We start from the raw sequence: 18,067 nt of genomic DNA, 5'->3' as shown, positions 1-18,067 counted from the left end.
ATCTGTAGACACCTCATTTTTGCACTCGTCTGATTAATCAACTCGTCAATCCGATTGCAACAGTTCCCAATGATGGATGTTTATTCCATTGCTTTATTTTGTTACTAGAAATGTTTCAGAAATCCAGATGAGGTATCTCGAACTGACAAAACTGTAGAAATCCCGCTACGCTAGGAAAATATAATCCCAGAAGCTTAGAAATCATCATTTTTCAGACCCAAAAAGAAGCTTCACGATAAAAATCACTAAAAATTGATCAAATTACCAAAATACCCCTAACATCAAAACAACCCTAGAGCCTACGTTACGATTAGGAAAATCTTTTCGAACACATAAAACAACAAATCGAAATCAAATAAATCATTTCCTCAATTTTAACAGAATTCGACAAAATTATGAAAATGCCCCTCATAAAGTTCATGACCATTTCACACAAAAAATTTCATAAATGACACAAACTAATATTTCCATTGAATTCAATTCTAAAACATCCTAGAACATTAAAAACCAACTTAAAACGTGAAAAGTCCTCTCCGGGGGCAAAACGATAATTTCACAATTTTCATAATTAAAAATTTAGAAATTAATAAATAAAACATTAAATAATTAAAGTGAAACATTAATGAAATTAATTTAAAATTTTGAACTAAAAAAATCGATCAATCGGACTCTCAGGCAAAATTGTTGAGGGTTCGCAAGATATTTCTTTAAGGACCCCTCTATTTGGGGGTCCAAAGAATTAAAGATATAATAGAGGGGAGTTCTCCAAAAAATTAAAGTCAATCAAGAAAGACTAAGGTCAAGGTATTAAAGTCAATCAAGTGAGACTAAAGTCAAAATTAAAGTCAATTAAGCAAGATTGAAGTCAAGATATTAAAAGTTAATCAATTAAGACTAAAGTCAAAATATTAAAAGTCAATAAAATAAGACCAAAAGTTAAAATCATAATAGAGTTCTAATTAAATAATAACTCTATCAATAGAGTTCTAACTAAAACACAACTCCACCTAAAACAATTCTAATTAAAATACAATTCTACCTAAAACAAGTCTAACTAAAATACAACTCTAACTAAAAGAATTACAATCAAATACTAATTCTATCTAAATCAACCCCTAAAAAATCTATAAATAGAGGTCCTCACACCCTATTTTCGTATCAAGTCATAAACCCTAAGAGAAGTAGGTCTAAAAGCCCCCTCTAACCTCCCATAAACCCTAGTTTTGGAGCCCCAACTCCTTACCTAACATCCCTTCTTCGATTTTAGCCTAAAAAATACTTAAAAGCCCTCCAAAAACACCCAAAAATCCATAACAAACTCGAAGAGTCCAGATAAAAAAAAATGAGATACCTTGCCTCGGAGATCAGAAATCAAATCCGAAGATAGAACGAAGCAAGGAGTACGATACAAGGAGCAATTTTTGTCAGATCTGAGGAAACAAAGTCTTTGCTATCGGAAAGGTATAATTTCTTTTTTTTTTATTATTTAAGTTTTTTTAGCAATGTAACTTGTTTGGAAAATTAGTAGAGACCAGCTTTGGCCGGGCGGGGTTGGTGCCTAACACCTTCCAACCCCGTAATATGATCCCCAAATTCAATTTTTTCTATTCTAGATTAGTTCTTTATCCGTTTAGAGTCATTGATCGGTTCCTGGATCGTAATAACTAGGTAGCGACTCCCAAACCTCAAGGGTCAAAAGCGGATCCGCGCACCCCGCTGATCGAGGGTGCTTTCACACTTCAATGCAAAAAATGGAGAAAAGTGAAAATGGGGAAGAAATGAAAGGTACTTATAGGGAAAATATCCTCGAGATATGTATAATATCAATCGAACAGGGTCATCTTGGATAAATAGTACATAAATGACTGTCTCTACCACATTGTATCCAAAGAACGAGATGACCAACTACCATGCGCCCTGAACCCAACCAATGGAGATACGCCACGTGGAAGAAACCAACTGTTAGGGAGTTCGAACGAGAGTAATAAATGTGTCCTCATAAAGAAGTGATGGCTCAAGGTTGCAAACCAACCAGAAGAAGACACGTGGGAGGGGGGAGGGGGGTAGCTATTTAATGTGCGTATTGGGAACCAGACTTAAATTAATTCATGTCATTTCAAAGAACGAAAGTCGAAAAATTCATTGATCAGTGATAAGGCGTTGTGAGTTCTCAAAAGGCTGGGAAGCTCCTAACCTCCCGAGAGGGGGTATTGTAGAGGGGTAAATTCCCCGACCTGTAAGGGAACACCATGTGTCACCCTAAAAATAATTCAACTCGATGTTCATTCTCTTCTGACAATATCTAAGTAGTGGGTCGGAATTTCAGCAATAATGTGGGGATTGGGAGATCTATTCTATGAGATTTCCGGGATTTGGGCAATGTCAAAGAAACTCATAGAAAAAAAGATCTGGTACGATTCAAATCCCTTGAAAAAAAGAGATATAGTTAAAATGCTTTCTTTATAAATGGAATGAATCTCCATAAAAAAAGGTAGTAAAAAACTCTACTTTTCTAAAAGATTTATACTTAATCTAACTTAAGCATCGACGGCTCTATAGAACAGGGAATAGACGAATTTTTTAGGAATATCAACCATTATACAAAGTAAGAGCAATCTCGGGGAAATCACAAAAAATACCTCTACAGTTCCCATCATCTTAATCATACGGGTGATTAGGTCGTCCCTGTTGATATTTGAGATACCCCTTTGATGATACGCTTATTGAACATGGTCTTCCCTGGGAGACTATTGAAGAATGAACCAAAATACCCTTTTCAATCTTTCCTAAAACCTCTTGATTTTCCCCAAAACCTACCAAATTCAAATTCGGGTTATAGTGACAAGATTTGGACATATTCTTAGTGATGGCTTGATTTATTATTTGGTTTTCTATATTTTTTCTTCTTTTAAATAAGGAAAAAAAAATGAACTAAGCTTATAATTGGATGGCAGTCAAATAAATCAAATATTGAAGCTTTTTTTTTTCAAAGGGGATAAGAACCTTTTAGGAAATAATATTAAGGGTCACTGAATAGTTTTTGAAAATTTATAGGAAATCACAGTCAAGAGATTGTCATCAGTTTGAGAACTTTGGGTATCTCAAATATTCACCAAAATATTGGGGTTATGTCTAAATTACCTCTAAAAGATTTGTATATATATAAGGCTGTCAATGGATCCTATAGACCTGAAAATTTAATTAGATAACTTATCTGAGTCAAATATTTGGGTTCCAATAAGGACCTAGTTCGATAACCTATCAGATCCGTTATAGATAAAACATGTCCCAATCCAATAGGTCCTGATCCCATTAAATGTGAGAAGGGATGTAAATTATATTATATATTTCGTGTAAATAGATTACGTTTACCAATATTTTATATATTGAATTCGACTCATTCTATTCAGACCCGATCTGATAGTAGATGGATCAGATTTGGTTTCTAATATAGAGATCCGATGAAAACCGATCCATTAATCCTATCAGGAATTGGTTATTGGTCCGAGCCAATCTTTTACAGATCGGTCCATATCAACTCAATCCGATCTTGACCCAATCCATTGACAGTCCTAAATTTCAAAATCTAACCCATTTTATTTTCAGGAATATTGTGATATCTTACAAGCCCTTTTAATGTTTGAAACTTGCATTATTTGGGTAAATAACTGTAAATAATAGCCGTTGAAGCAGTAAATCATAGTAACTGATTAGTGGTTAAGAATTCAAGATAGCCTGATTTATTATACTTGTTGACTTTTTAACTCCTCTAAAAATAATAATTTTCATTAAATGTGTTCCTTTCATCTGGTCAATCACTAATAAAAGTTAGGGAGATTAAGACAACCTTCCATGGTTTTGTTGAATATTTGAGATATTTCTTGTGTTTTCAAATTTATAACATGCCCCTTGACCTTGATCTTCTTTTATAGACTAATGTAAAATGATAAATTGTTGAGGATGGCCCTTAAGGGAGGATTCAAACTCGAGACTATGCATGGTCTTGGCCACCTTATGCACCAAAGCTTGGGGGTTAAAATTTTCTTTTTTGGCATCTTCAAACTCTTCAACTTTTAATTATTCAACCTCATCTTCAATCCATATTTTTAAGTCTCACCTTATGTGTATAAAATCCATGATTTTTCTACTATAAATTTTAGAGTCTTCAACTTCTCCAAAAATCGTAAATTGTTATTTTTGTTGAAGGTTGATGTAGATAGAATCTATGTTACTTGGTTCGTTAGCTCGATCAATTCAAATTTGGGTTTGGAGTTCGTGGTTCGCCAATTTAAAATGAGCCTGGTTCGTTGGGGTAGGTAGAGAAAATTGTTTTTGGGTTAGCTTTGATTTCCTAGTTCAGTTTGCTAACTTGGTTCATTGTGCATATATATAATTCAAGTATACAAGTTATAATTATAATTATAATAATATTAGAATTTTTAAATTAGTAAAATAATCTCAATTTTAAATATGAATAATGAAAAAAATTATCAATTAAAAAAATATTAGGTTCAACAAATCAAATTGTTGGTTTTGTCGAATTCCTTGCTTTGGTTCGTCAAACCCACTCATAGTTGGGCCTCAACAAACATAGCAAGAACTCGCTTGATCAATAGAAGGAGCCTATTCTAGCAGCTACTCGCTAAGGAAGACAGATTCTTTCAAACAAAGCCACTGGACTGAAAGAACTCACACCTGGCTGGGTAGATATAGGTACCTCCCGCCTCCTTGCTTAGCTTGACTCGTTCACGGAGACTTTATTTACCTGGGCAGCTAAGCTGCGGCATTAAAATTTTGTAACTCACGACGGAGACTCTCGCTTTTCCTAAAATCTGTAACTCGCAAGTCGTGACTCGAAAGTCGTGCTTTTTTTTTTTTTTTTTTTTTTTGATAGTTGATGTGTCTCAAAAGAAATTTAGTAGATTCGTGGTTCGCTTGATTTTACGAATCATACTGCGAAATGATTCATTTTATACCGATTCGTGATTCAGACTAGTAAAAACAAATTGGATAACATATGATAAAACATTAAGATTAATGATGATGGTAAAATTTTTATCTGAAGATGGAGATGAGAGCATCTAGGCCACCGTTTTGGTCTATTATTGAAGACCTAGGCCATGGGATAAGCTATCAGTTTGAAAATACAAGGATACCTAAATAATTAATCATCCTAAAAGTTAAGATCACTAATTAAAATACTCAACATTAATTACCCACTAATCTTGAGGTTTAGTATTTTTTTCTTAATTTTCTAAAACAAACTTAAGTTGATTGGATTATATTAATAATATTTCATTTTTTATTGATTTCTCTCTCTATATTATAATCTTGTCTCTTTCTCCTAGGGTGGATTTAATGTCTAGCCAACCGGTTAAAAAAAATGTCCCACTTGGACGTGAGAAATACTAAAATGACTTCTTACAACATTACCCCCAGAACTGTGCTGACGTGGTGGTGTGCATAAAACCATAGAAGAACCTTTAGATAGGAGTGTTGTAAACTTGAGAAGAAGCGATGGTTCTCTGTACAAATTAGTTATGTAGAAAGTGCGTCGGATGTCAGTATAGTACGGCTCCTTGCAAATATCTATTTTTTTCATTTAACTTTATTGGTCCTAACGAATGATTGGTCCATCTTCTAAGGGCACCTTTGGCTCGTATGTAAGGCTATTAAGTGACTCGATTGAGATTGATTTAGAATTTATAATATAAAAGTCATACTGAATCGAACCCTCATTGGATCTCATATTTTGATTCAAATCTTATTTAATGATTACTAAATCGGATTTTATACATATGAAAAAGAGGTCATCCGAACCCCGACCGAGCTAGACGGCCACTAACTAACTTTCATAATGGTTAGAACATTAATTATATATATATATATATGGGAAATGTTCAGCACCCTAAGTTTTATCCAACATGTTTTGTCTTATATGGGTTAAAAGTTTTGGAATGGACTGATTTTTGGTGAGGATGATCTCTATGATTAGAAGATCATCCTCACCAAAAATCAGTCCATTCCAAAATATTTAGCCTCATGTTTACAAGTTGAAAAATCGTGGACCGTCCATTTTTTGTAAATCATTTCTGATTGGGTTAGAAGTTTTGGAATGAGCTGATTTTTGGTGAGGATGATCTCCTCACCATAGAGATCATCCTCACCAAAAAACAGCCTATTCCAAAACTTCTAACTCATGTAAGACAAAACACGTTTGTTAAAGTGCAGGGTAAAGCTTAGGGTGGGGAACGGGACCTTTTATATATATATATATATATATATACATGAAGCAGGACAACATTAGAGAGACAACGTTGAGATACAAAAATTATACTATATGACTTAAATTTTTTGGATTAAGTTGATTTTTTGTGAGGATAATCTATATGGCGAGGAGATCCTCCACACAAAAAATTAGCCTAATTTAATATTGATTTAGAATTATGTACCATCGACTTTTTACCATTAATTTGTAAATCACTTATGATGGGGTTAGAAGTTTCAGATCCATACAAATCATCCTCATAAAAATTAGTCTAATCCAAAACTCTTAAGTCATATAGGACAAATTTTATCTCTTTAATGTTGTCCACCAAACACTACCCTCTTTCTCTATGTATGTGTGCGTATGCTTCACGGGGGATATCAACAGTGAGCATCCTCTAGAACTTAGGTTTTTCAAAAAAAAATCATTGAATTGTATTATTTTCTTAGTAAAAAAAAATCGATGTTTTAACCATTTTACAATGAAACTTTCATAAATATTAAAATTCTCAATTGCATTTTATTAAAGTGCTAGAATTCACCCATGCCTTACATCACAGGACATCCTCTCTTGGGTTAAGAGTATAAAGCGAAATAAAATAAAATTAGCATAAATTGTGGCATTTAACACGATCCTTAAACATGACTCGAAAACGACATGAAATTAGTAGATTTGGATCAAGCCTAACTGGATTTGAGATATTATTGAAATTTTTACGACTCTTTTGATAAAAATGAAAAATAATAAAATAGATTAAAGGGGTAAAAAAGGAAATATAGTAAAGTTATAAGGGTAAAATGTAAAAGAAATAAAGTGGATCCCACAAAATTATAGTTTAAAAAAAATAATAAAATAAAGTTGAAATGGTATTATTGAAGAATTTTAAATTTAAAGGGGTAAAGATGAAAAATAATAAAATATGTTAAAATTAGTAAAAAATAAAATATAATAAAATTAGAAAAGTGAAAATAAAATTGGAGGATAAAGAAAAATATATATATATATAATAATTAAAGTGAATCCCAAATAAATATAAATTTATTACATTTGTTGCAATGGAATTTTTCTAAAGAATATTTATTTTATAATTTATAGTGGTCAAATTACCCTTATTTTTCATATTAAAAGATAACAATAAAAGCATTTCAAAGACAATTTCTCTACAATAATTTCTTGGTTGATGAGGTACGGACATGGAACCATGTTATTTTTCCTCTAGATACACAATTGCAAATCCTCATAAAAAGATATGAAGTTATGTATCCCAAGGAGAAAGATCGATGATTCTACATTCATGCCACGTCAACTGAGTATTGATCGAGTGAAGACTTTTTAGTTGATAAAAAGGTGGCATTCAGAGGTCCTAAAGAGAGTCGATCATTTTTTCAATGTATGGATTAGAAGTTTCGGATTGATTGATTTTTTGTGAGGATGATCCCCAATTCAAAACTTCTAACCCCATTAAAAGTGATTTACAAAAATCAGACAACTCACAATTCATCAACTTGTAAATTAGGGTTCGAAATTTCAGAATGAATTGAGGATCCTCATAAAAAATTAGCCTAATTCAAAACTTCTAACCTTAGAAAAAATTATTTATAAAAATTAGATAATTCATAATTCTTCAACTTTTAAATTAGGATTCAAAATTTGAAAATGAGTTGAATTTTTACGAGGATGATCTTTATTACAAAGAACATATTCACAAAAAATCAGTCATTCCAAAACTTCTAACCCATGTTTTTTAAAATGTTTGGCAAAATGTTTGACTAACGCTTCCCCCTTAAAACGTACGCAGCTCTACAAAATTAGATACGAGGGAATCACAACTCTGCCATTAACGGTCTCTTTCAACTTTCAGCTTTCAACTTTCAAATTTCATCTCTTACTGTAAAACTAAAAATCGGAAATCTGGCAAAAATGTCCGAACCAGAAGAAGAAAATCCAACTACAGATTTCCCTCCAAAGTTGACTCAATCGACAGTCGAGAGAGATTCTCTTATGGATCTCGATATCGATCTCGAATCCTGGCCCTCCAATCCTTCATCTCCCTTTCTTCTCTCCATCTCGACTTCACCTTCTCAAAACCCTACTCTTCTCTCCTCATCCGACCAACCCTTTTCGCCTCTCTGGGTTTTCTCAGATGGAGACGAAGAGAAATTTGGTGGTAATGCAAATTTATCGCTATCTGGACCTCATCGACTTGCAGATTGCCCTAGATTTTCTTCATGTAAGTTCTGATTCGTCATTTGTTCGAAATTTGGTAAATTTTATGAAATTTTAGCTATTTTTTTGTCAAATTTGTATCTAATTTGGCCGAGATTGTAGGTAATAGGTTCTTAGTTATTGATTCTTGATGAATTAACTTCTTTTGATTAGGAGGTTTTGAGAAATTCGACATTTTTCTGCAAATAGGTTTTCTTCTAATGCTTAGCTAGAATTTTCCGAGAATTTATTTCCGTTTTTTTCCTCTTCCTGTTGGGTAAAAGTTAAAAACTTGAAATAGATTTTAATTTTCAACTGTACCCTCCAAAAAAAAAAAAAAAATCAAGTGTAGAAGCAAGAAATTCCACATTTTTTCTGCAAATAGGTTCTCTTCTAATGCTTAGCTAGAATTTTCCGAGAATTTATTTCCTTTTGTTTTTTTGTGTTTCCTCTTCCTGTTAGGTAAAAGTTGAAAACTTGAAATAGTTTTTACAAATTCTATTTGAAGTGTACCCTCCAAAAAAAAAAAAAAAAAATTCAAGTGTAGAAGCAAGAAATTCCACATTTTTTCTGCAAATAGCTTCTCTTCTAAAGCTTAGCTAGAATTTTCCGAGAATTTATTTCCGTTTTTTTTTTGGTAAAAGTTCAAAACTTGAAATAGATTTTAATTTTCAACTGTACCCTCCAAAAATAAAAAATAAAAAAAATCAAGTGTAGAAGAAATTCCACATTTTTTCTGCAAATAGGTTTTCTTCTAATGCTTAGCTTGAATTTTTGGAGAATTTGTTTCTTTTTTTTTTTTTTTCTTTTTTTGTATTTCTTCTTTTTGCCAGGTAAAAGTTGAAAAGTTGAAACAATTTTTGCAAATTTTTCTAGTGTAGGTAGCGAAAAAAACAAGTGAGAATTTACAATAAGAAGAAACAAATGACTTTAATATAATAAAGATAAATAAAATTATAGTCTGATTCTGCTTAGTTTCAGTAAAATTGGTTGTTATCTTCTTCTGTTTAGACTATTGGAAATTTTAGTTTACAAGAATTTGAGAAAGTTTAGGATTTTTAGTTTATTATTGGGATTTGGGAATAACTATTTCGGTTTAAGGCATAGGCCATCTCCAGCCATGACTCAAATTTTTACTCAGATTTGAGTAAAAGCTTCATTTGAAATGGAGCATTCTTGTGGAAAACTAAAAATCTCTAATGGCAAACTCAAATTTTTACTCCCTCTTTTTTAAAGATTCACAACTTCTCCCCCAAACCTATTTCTTTAATTTTTTTCCTCCAAAATGTTACTCAAATATGACTGTTGAGAATTTGGGTAAACATTTCCCCATCCCTTGATTTGGGAAACATTTGGGTCTCCCTTGATTTATTATCACTTTGAGTAAAGGAGTGGAGCTCTTTTTTTATTGTTTTTAACTCAAATTTGCACAATGCATATTTGGTGACTATTGGTGAAATGTATGCTAAACCTTTATACTATCAAGAGTGATGAAATTTTCCCTAAAATGGTGTTCTCTTTAATTTAATAATTGGGATTGAGAGGAATTAGTTGACAACCACCTCTGTTCCAAGTCACTTATAAAAATTAAAACGGAAAAAAAGAAAAGCCTTTTTTTCATGGTAATTTAATTAATAAAACAATGTTCTATTAAATGATCAAGAATTTAAAATCTGTTAATTACAATTTAAGAAATTCTGTTTTGTAATTTGCATGTATTTCTGTGCTTTTTTTTTACGTATATAATTTTGGCTGTTAATTTTTGTTTCATTTGCCAGCTTTGCTAATATTTTACCTAATTCTTTTCATGTTTCCACTCGTAAAATTTGGTTCTAGTTTTCTTTCGCTTATAAACTATATGTATATATGGGGAATGCTAACGTCCAAGACCTCATGGGGACGTTAGCATTGTCTAACACTTTTTTTTTCCAATAATACCCCTCCTCGTTTTGTCTTTTAGTGAAAAAGACAAGGTCATGTTAGTCTTTTACACAGTAAATACATTTATTATGCCATTAATAAATGCATTTATCATGTTGGCATTGATTGCCAAAGCATTTACTACGAAACAAATATTTAATTCAAATAAACAAACATTTATTGTTAAAAGACCAATACACCTTTTTTTTTCACTAAAAGACAAAATGGGGAGGGGTATTATTGGAAAAAAAGTGTTAGACAATGCTAACGTCCTCAAGAAGTATTGGACGTTAGCTTTCCCCTATATGTATATAAATATATATATTCTGTCTCTTCTCTTTCTATTATTTTTCACTCTGTGCCTTATTACTAATATATATATAGTTTTTAAGTCACTTTCATCAATCAATTCTTCCACATCAAATCCACTAATTATTCTTCTTGTAATTTTGCATTTTCATATTGTAAGTTGGTGTAGCTTGGTTGCGATTTTTACAGACCTATTCATTTGCTTATCACTTGGAAATTTCACAAAATGCAGGTAATCCTGATGCAGAAACTGAAAAACTTGTGGATGGTGAGGACAAAAGAGTGCTTCTTCTACCATCTATGGAGCCAACGCTAATGGAGAATGAAGATGGGTCTTGTGTGATGAAAGAGAGCTTGTCACGGGCACTTCGATACTTTAAGGAGTCGACAGAACAGCATGTACTAGTTCAGGTTTGGGCACCCATAAAGAAGAGGGACCGGTTTGTTCTCACGACTTCTGGGCAACCCTTTGTTCTAGGTCCTGGTAGCAATGAGCTTCTTCCATTTAGAACAGTCTCTATGATGTATATGTTTTCTGTGGATGAAGAGAGTGATGGAGACCAAGGTCTTCCTGGACGCGTTTTTCGGCAAAAATTGCCGGAATGGACTCCAAATGTACAGTATTACAGTTGCAAAGAATATCCACGTCTTAATCATGCTTTGCATTGCAAAGTGAGAGGCACTTTGGCTTTGCCAGTCTTTGAACCTTCTGGAGAGTCCTGTATTGGTGTAGTCGAGCTTATAATGACGTCGCAGAAGATACACTATGCAACTGAGGTTGATAAAGTTTGCAAAGCTCTTGAGGTTGGTGATTCCTAATTCACATATTTGATGGCCTGTTAAGCCTTTCATTTTTTTGGTGGTTATCAAATGATTTTGTTTCTTTATTGGAATATTTGGTAAATATCTGTGTTCGATATAAATTTTTGTGTTCATAACAATTATGATTCATATCTTTATTGATGATTGTACTTAATATTTTTGTGGGTAATCTTTAGGATGGTTACTGAGATCATCCATTGAAGGGTTTTAAATAGGAAGTATTGCCTAGTAAATTTCTTATTATTTTTGTGTGTCTTGGCAACATGTACTAAATCAGCAAATGTCAGATCTGGTTTTGGTCTATGCATTGAAGGTAGATCACTTTCATGCATTATAATTGCTGGCATAATAGTTGCGAATATCCTTTAGGAAAAAAGTTTGAGCATTACCTTTTTTTTTTTTTTTTCTTTTTGGCTAAGCTAGTGAGATTGGTGGTCTATAATTAGTCGGTGAAGGCGGGTTTGGATATCAACACTCACAGACTTTAAACAGCTTAGCAAGCTAGCACTTTCCGAGAGTTGCTTTGTTGGCATAAACATATAAGGGTTTATTGGTGCAGGTCTTTAAAGAAAAACGTAAAGCAGAAGCAGGTTTGTTAGGAGATCGTCCAAGAATGATAAGAAAACCACTTGATATCTGTGTGTGTGTGTGTGTGTGTATAGAAGTGGTTGGATATACGAAACAGCAGTGAATCTACATATTGAAGTAGGTAGCTTATTAAGCTCATTGTGTGCCACGATCTGCTTTCTCAAACTCTGCATATTTTCATCCGAACTCTTATGCTGTGTTGGGACATTAGAAATGAAGTTCAAATTAAATGAGCTATGATACTCATACTTGAGCAGTGTCCAAGCAGCACTTGCCTTAGTTGTCCATTCAAGGTGCCAACTAAATTTTATTCTTATAAAAAAAAAAAAGGTGCCAAGTAAGACCACAGTAGTATGATTGATGTTTAACACGGTTGATATCTTAGATCCTACCTTCCAAAAAAAAAAAAAACAGAAGATATCTTAGATCCTGACTCAGGTGTTACCACCCTTCATTTAGAACTGCAGCTGCTTGTGGTCGTGTGCGTGCGTGTATTGAATTTGATGGTTGCCCATGCATGTGGCTGAGTTATGAGGTATAAAAATTATTTGAGTAAATGTTTAAGTTTCATATGTTTGAATGATACCATAATACTCAGAACAACCTTATTTAAAGATTAATGCTGGAGTGACCTCAGTGGGGGACACACAGGGGCACCTTGACGTGGTGGCGCACGCATGCCCGTAGATGCGTTTTCTCCGAGATATGAGTAAAACGCATCTACGGACATGCGCGTGCCACCACGTCAAGGTGTCCCCCATGTGTCCCCCGCTGAGGTCACTCCTGCATGACTCTTATTTAAATAGATTTTCACACCTGAGTTTAAAAAAAATAATAATAATAGTTAGACACGAATATTCTACACCACATCAGTTATTTTAATTCCTGAAAATTTAGGGAATCTTGGTGGTGCTTTTTCCTCATTGAGGTTATTAGGTTACAACTGAAAGCCAACTATTTAGATATCGTTGGACATGCTATGTTCTTTTGACCGTACTGCTAGACCTAAGAGGTGTAAGTAGCTTGATTCAGCCACACTACATGAATTTTAATTCATGGATTGGGACATAGGAGTAATTGGTAGTCCTAGATGGAATGATCTGACTTTTAAGGTGCCACCTCGGTGAGGTGGTAAAGTTTGTGTGGTAATATCACAGACCTGCAATAAATAAATAAAAAACCCCATCTGCACCTTATACCTGTCCAAAAAAAAAGGTCTTTAAGTAATAGATTCTATTGGGGTTAAGTACCCTAGACTGTTACATGGTAATGGCCCATGCCATTTGAATTGTGAGAGGCAGGCCACATGTTAGGTATTTGAATGAAAATCAATCCAATTATCATCCCAAGCTATTGTGGTTTGCTAGACATTCCTGCTCAAACATGTGTGATATCCCACTTTTGGTAGTTCCACTTAAGGACAGAATGATTTATCCATTCTGCTACATCAAGATCATCGTTTTGAGCTTATAAGTGAATTTGGTATGAATTGGATCCCTCAGTTAGGTCTCTAATTTATAGCTGATGGATGGGTTTTGAGGTACTTCTGTTCTTCCCAGAAGAGCATTAATTGTACCCTTCTAAGAGGAGCTTTAAGTTGTCACCTTCTACATAAGTACCTCAGAAGCAATTCAGGGTTGGATCATATGGAGCCAACTGTTAGTTCCATGCATTAAAGATCTTATCTGTGTGCGAGGAGGTATTTTTAAGGATGTACTAGCTATACATCCAATGATAGCTATGTAATTTGTTGAGATATCTTTCAATACATGAGTGTACATTTATTTAAAATGTTGCATTCTGGATGTTTTTCATTGTGACCCTTTTTGTGAAGAAGGGTGTGAGCTAATATGTTAATTAATGACCAGGGGCGGAGCCAGGATTTTCTTGTCGTGGGGGCAAACTATAGTTGATCAATAAGTTTGAAGAGCCTGAAGATGAGTGGTTTTTGTGAGGAGAACATTCAAGGTTTTTTTTTTTTCTTGGTTAGAGGTTAAAGAAAATGGCATTTAGGTCATTTCTCATTAGTCTATGAGAGAAGACCTAAGTCAAGGGGCGATGTCATTAATTTAAAAACATATATAGTGATCACAAATAGTGAACAAAACGCCATGCCACCATGACCTTCATCTTCTCTAATAGATTCTTGCAAAATGACCTCAAAACCCTCGTCTTCATCCTAAAATAAAAACCATTTGATTTCTCTTCCCTAAACCAATCATCCTCAACATCTTGGGTAAAAAAATTTACCCTAATCTTAATCCATTGGACTAATTTACTTTAATCTTCAAAACTAAAGAACAAGATCGAATTTTTGAAGTAGAAGACATGATTTTTTGAAAGAAAATTCTCCAAAGGGATTAAGGCAAATAGGGGTATCTTAAATATCACTAATAATTAGGGGGCATGTCACTGATTTGAAAGCAAAGGGGTCTCTTAAGTATTCATAAAAAATTGAGGGGGTTTAACAATGTCAAAATGGGATAGGTATATCATCGGTTGGAAATCACAGTTGGTATCTCAAATATTATCCACATAGAGGGGTTCTAAGAAACCAAAAAAAATTGAGGGTGGGGGGAGGCAACTATACCAAGAGTTTCCAATGTGGGGGCAAACATGGTGCATACTCAAAATTTATTAATAGACCTTTGTAATTTAAAAAAATTCTTGTGAGGGCAAGTGCCTCCACTGTAAATCTTTCCCTCTTAGTGGTTGTACTACCCCAAAAGCCATGATCTCGAGAGCTTGAATCTTGCTTACCATGAAAAACAAGAGAAAGAAAGGAAAACAATCCTTTGTAGAAAAGAAGAACATGAAATAAGTTGGTCCTATACTAGTATTGGAACAGTGAAAAGATATGTACATGATAGCAACGGTAGTGATACCCAATACTTCCATTTTAGTTTTATACCATGTTGTTTGTTTGATATTTGTTTCCTTTTTCTTTTTATGATTTCCTGTTCATAACATCATTTAAGTTTCCTTGCAGGCAGTAAATCTGAAAAGTTCTGAGATTTTGGACAAGCCAAACATACAGGTGAGTTGTAACTTGCAACTATGTCCGCAATATAATTTTCAGTGTTATGCTATTTACTCTCCCTCACAATTGTCTAGTCAACAATGTGTCTTAATCAGATTTGCAATGAAGGTCGTCAAACAGCTCTGGCTGAAATCTTGGAGATATTAACCATGGTGTGTGAGATCCACAAATTGCCTTTAGCACAGACGTGGGTTCCATGCAGACATCGTAGTGTTCTAGCGTACGGTGGTGGTGTGAAGAAGAGCTGCACAAGCTTTGATGGAAGCTGTATGGGGCAAATTTGTATGTCCACAAGTGACGTAGCATTCTATGTGGTAGATGCTCACATGTGGGGTTTCCGGGATGCATGTGCAGAGCATCACTTACAGAAGGGACAAGGAGTGGTTGGGAGGGCATTTTCGTCCCACGGGTCGTGTTTCTCAAGAGATGTCACCCAGTTTAGCAAAACTGAGTACCCTTTGGTCCACTATGCGCTAATGTTCGGGTTGATGAGCTGCTTTGCCATTTGCTTACGAAGTAGACACACGGGGAGTGATGATTATATTCTAGAGTTCTTTCTCCCACCTAAGATAACAGATGTTAGTGAACAACAGGCCTTATTGGATTCCCTCTTGGACACAATGACTCGGAATTTGCGTAGTCTAAAGGTTGCATCTGAAAAAGAACTCGAACAGGAAAAATATGTTGAAATTATTGAAACTTCTTTTGATGAGAAACATGATTCAAAACTTGATTGTGTTGAAATATCACCCGAGAGCTTTCCACAAGGGCAAGACTTAATCCAGCCAGATTCATTGGAGCAGCATTTCACGGTGGAAAGTGATGCTTTAATGGGTGAAGAAAATTTTGGTTGTGTGGATGGAGGCCACATTGGTGTTTCTTTACCTGACAACAAAGGCACGAGAAAAACATTGGAGAGGAGGAGAGGCAAAGCTGAGAAGTCTATCAGTTTAGATGTCCTCCAAAAGTATTTTTCTGGGAGTCTCAAGGATGCTGCAAAGAGCCTCGGGGGTAAGTTACTGTTGTTACTTGTAATCTTGCTTAGATTCACATGTTCAAATCTCGATAAATTGGTAATAGGGCTTGGACCCATACCTCAGTTGGTTGACATATTGCAATGCAACCTTGAGGTCATGGGTATTAGACATGAGTAAGAAAAAAGGAAAGATGAATTTGTAATAGTGGTTGAAATGGTATGCTCTTATCAAGATGCATGGTTTTACAGTTTGCCCAACTACCATGAAACGTATCTGTAGACAACATGGGATTTCCCGGTGGCCATCTCGCAAGATCAACAAGGTTAATCATTCTCTCTCCAAGCTGAAGTGAGTGATCGAATCTGTACAAGGTGCTGAGGGGGCATTCAATTTGACTTCTCTTGCAACTAGTCCTCTACCTATCGCAGTTGGTTCCATTTCTTGGCCTGTCTGCTTGAATGGACCCCAAGAGCAACACTCACAGGGCTCTAAGCCCTCTGAACTTCAGGGACCAAAGGAAACTGAATCATCAAGCCATAAGACACCACAAAGTGACAAGAATGGCGACACAGAAAACCAACCACTTGAAGTCGTTCTCGAGCAAAGTGGTTGCAGTCCAAAGTTCGATAAGGGCTCAAATTTGTCGAAATCAAGAATTTGTTCACCAGACAAGAAAACTTTGTCACCTACTTCTCATGGTTCTTGCCAAGGTAGCCCCACAAATGAAACCAACCCCTCAAAAGATCTGTTAGTTTCTTCCAATGGAGAACAAGGTTTAAATTTGGGGAGTTCTTTGGGGTTGGAACTTCAGCCAAGTCGAGATCTAAATCTATCTGCCATTTACTCAATCCCTGATGAACTTATAGAAACACAACTGCAGCCACCATTTTGTGGAATGTTAATCGAGGACTCTGGAAGCTCAAAAGATTTGAGAAACCTTTGTAATTCGACAACAGAAGGGTGTCTAGATGAGCAGATACCTGAATGTAGTTGGGCAAACCATACATGTTCCGCTCAAGCATCTCAACAAGACATTACTCCTCCTCCACCAACAATGCCGCATATTCCAGCTCTCCAAGACATGGGGACCATGACCATAAAGGCGACATATAGAGAAGATATAATAAGGTTTCGGTTTCCATCGACCTCTGGGGTGGTCGAGTTGAAGGAGGAAGTCGGAAAAAGGCTAAAATTGGAGGTCGGTACATTCTGTATCAAGTATCTGGATGATGATCAAGAACGGGTCTTGGTAGTGTGCGATGTGGACTTGCAGGAGTGTATGGAAATCTCAAGATTGTCAGGCCGGCACATGATCAGATTGCAGGTTCATGATATAATTGCCAACTTGGGGAGCTCTTGTGAGAGCACAGGATAGTGGGGGGGGGGGGGGGGGGGGGGATGAACAATAAATCAGGTAAAAAGTTGAAAGCTTATAGTATTATTCTTGTATATCTAGAGCAGTTCAAATTTTAGATTTTGGATTTATGATTCTGCCTCGTGCTGTAAGAAATCCATTTGATTTTTCTTTACCGACACATAAAAAAAAAAAAAATTTGTATATATTATTTGATTTCGAGCACTGATTTTTATGGTCAAAGTGTATATTGTCTTTACTATGGATTATAGAAATCTAACTTTTTTTTAAAATGCTAAATTTGCTTATTCGTTGAACTAAGGAATAGTTTACCTAGTTAGGATTATTATTATTTTATTTTTTATAGGATGGAGATGTTAATTTTGTAAATGATTTCTCTTCTTAGATTTTGTAACTTTTTGCAAAAATGTTGTTGTACAATGACATTAAAATCCTTTGCTTTGTGCTACTAAAAATAAAATTATTTTTAGGTGTACTTCATAGAGGAAATTTTTTTTATGGTTTTAGAGGTTGATAGCATCCTAGACTTCCACTAGGTGTTAGCATTCCCTTTATCAACATTG

General features: G+C 34.6%; 1 protein-coding gene across 1 annotated transcript; it reads left to right on the top strand.

Moving 5' to 3' along the window:
• The first annotated feature begins 8,125 nt into the window (after positions 1 to 8,125).
• On the top strand, positions 8,126 to 17,512 carry LOC147410784 (protein NLP6-like). The gene is given in 5 exon segments (XM_086440097.1): positions 8,126 to 8,498; positions 10,935 to 11,506; positions 15,102 to 15,149; positions 15,248 to 16,163; positions 16,378 to 17,512. Coding segments are annotated over 5 exon segments (2,973 nt in total). The 5' UTR covers positions 8,126 to 8,188; the 3' UTR covers positions 17,505 to 17,512.
• The last annotated feature ends 555 nt before the right edge of the window (positions 17,513 to 18,067 follow it).

The sequence above is a fragment of the Akebia trifoliata genome, chromosome 1 (genome assembly GCF_017979445.1).
Source record: "Akebia trifoliata isolate Shusen 1 chromosome 1, ASM1797944v1, whole genome shotgun sequence".
NCBI classification, from domain to species: Eukaryota; Viridiplantae; Streptophyta; class Magnoliopsida; order Ranunculales; family Lardizabalaceae; genus Akebia; species Akebia trifoliata.
The sequence above is the reverse complement of the archived record's forward strand: the minus strand, read 5'-3'. Positions and strand labels throughout refer to the sequence as shown.